The sequence below is a fragment of the Halyomorpha halys genome, unplaced genomic scaffold (genome assembly GCF_000696795.3).
Source record: "Halyomorpha halys isolate HHAL.00 unplaced genomic scaffold, Hhal_1.1 Scaffold1104.1, whole genome shotgun sequence".
Taxonomy (NCBI): domain Eukaryota; kingdom Metazoa; phylum Arthropoda; class Insecta; order Hemiptera; family Pentatomidae; genus Halyomorpha; species Halyomorpha halys.
The window spans coordinates 154,008-154,482 of NW_027107719.1; the positions used below are offsets into that span (position 1 = coordinate 154,008).

The 475-nt window shown below is 26.9% G+C and overlaps 1 protein-coding gene across 1 annotated transcript in view; it reads right to left on the reverse strand.

Moving 5' to 3' along the window:
- Positions 1 to 475, reverse strand: part of LOC106688323 (cytochrome P450 6a2) — a 35,286-nt gene that overhangs the window by 3,561 nt on the left and 31,250 nt on the right. Inside the window, exon 6 of the mRNA XM_067046071.1 lies at positions 139 to 375. Coding sequence (XP_066902172.1) covers positions 139 to 375 — 237 coding nt within the window. The remainder of the gene's footprint in view (positions 1 to 138; positions 376 to 475) is intronic.

Below are 475 nucleotides of genomic sequence, written 5' to 3' on the forward strand. Positions count from 1 at the left end.
ATAAATTTTAATTAAATTAAATAAATATAAAAGAAAACAGTAAGATTTCAGTTGCACCTAGAAAGATTAAAAATACAAAATATTATAAAATTATGACATTTTTATTATTATCTGTCAAATATTTTGATGTATTATTACCTAGACAAACTCGAGGCCCATCCGAAAATGGAAGATGAGTGAACTTGTCATTTATTCCTTCCATAAATCTTTCTGGATCAAATTTTTCAGGATTGGGAAAATTCTTTGGGTCCATTTGTATGGTATGAATAGGTATAATGATTCTAGTTCCTTTAAGCAGTTTGACTCCATCAATCGAAGTGTCCTTGTCGCATACTCTGTTTAGGAACTGAAGTGATGGCTGCATTCTTAGGGTTTCTACAAAATACATTTAAATCAGATTAAAATAAAACTAATAATTGATTTTAAACATTAATTAGTATACTATTTTGTATTTGTATACTAATTTTGAACAAGT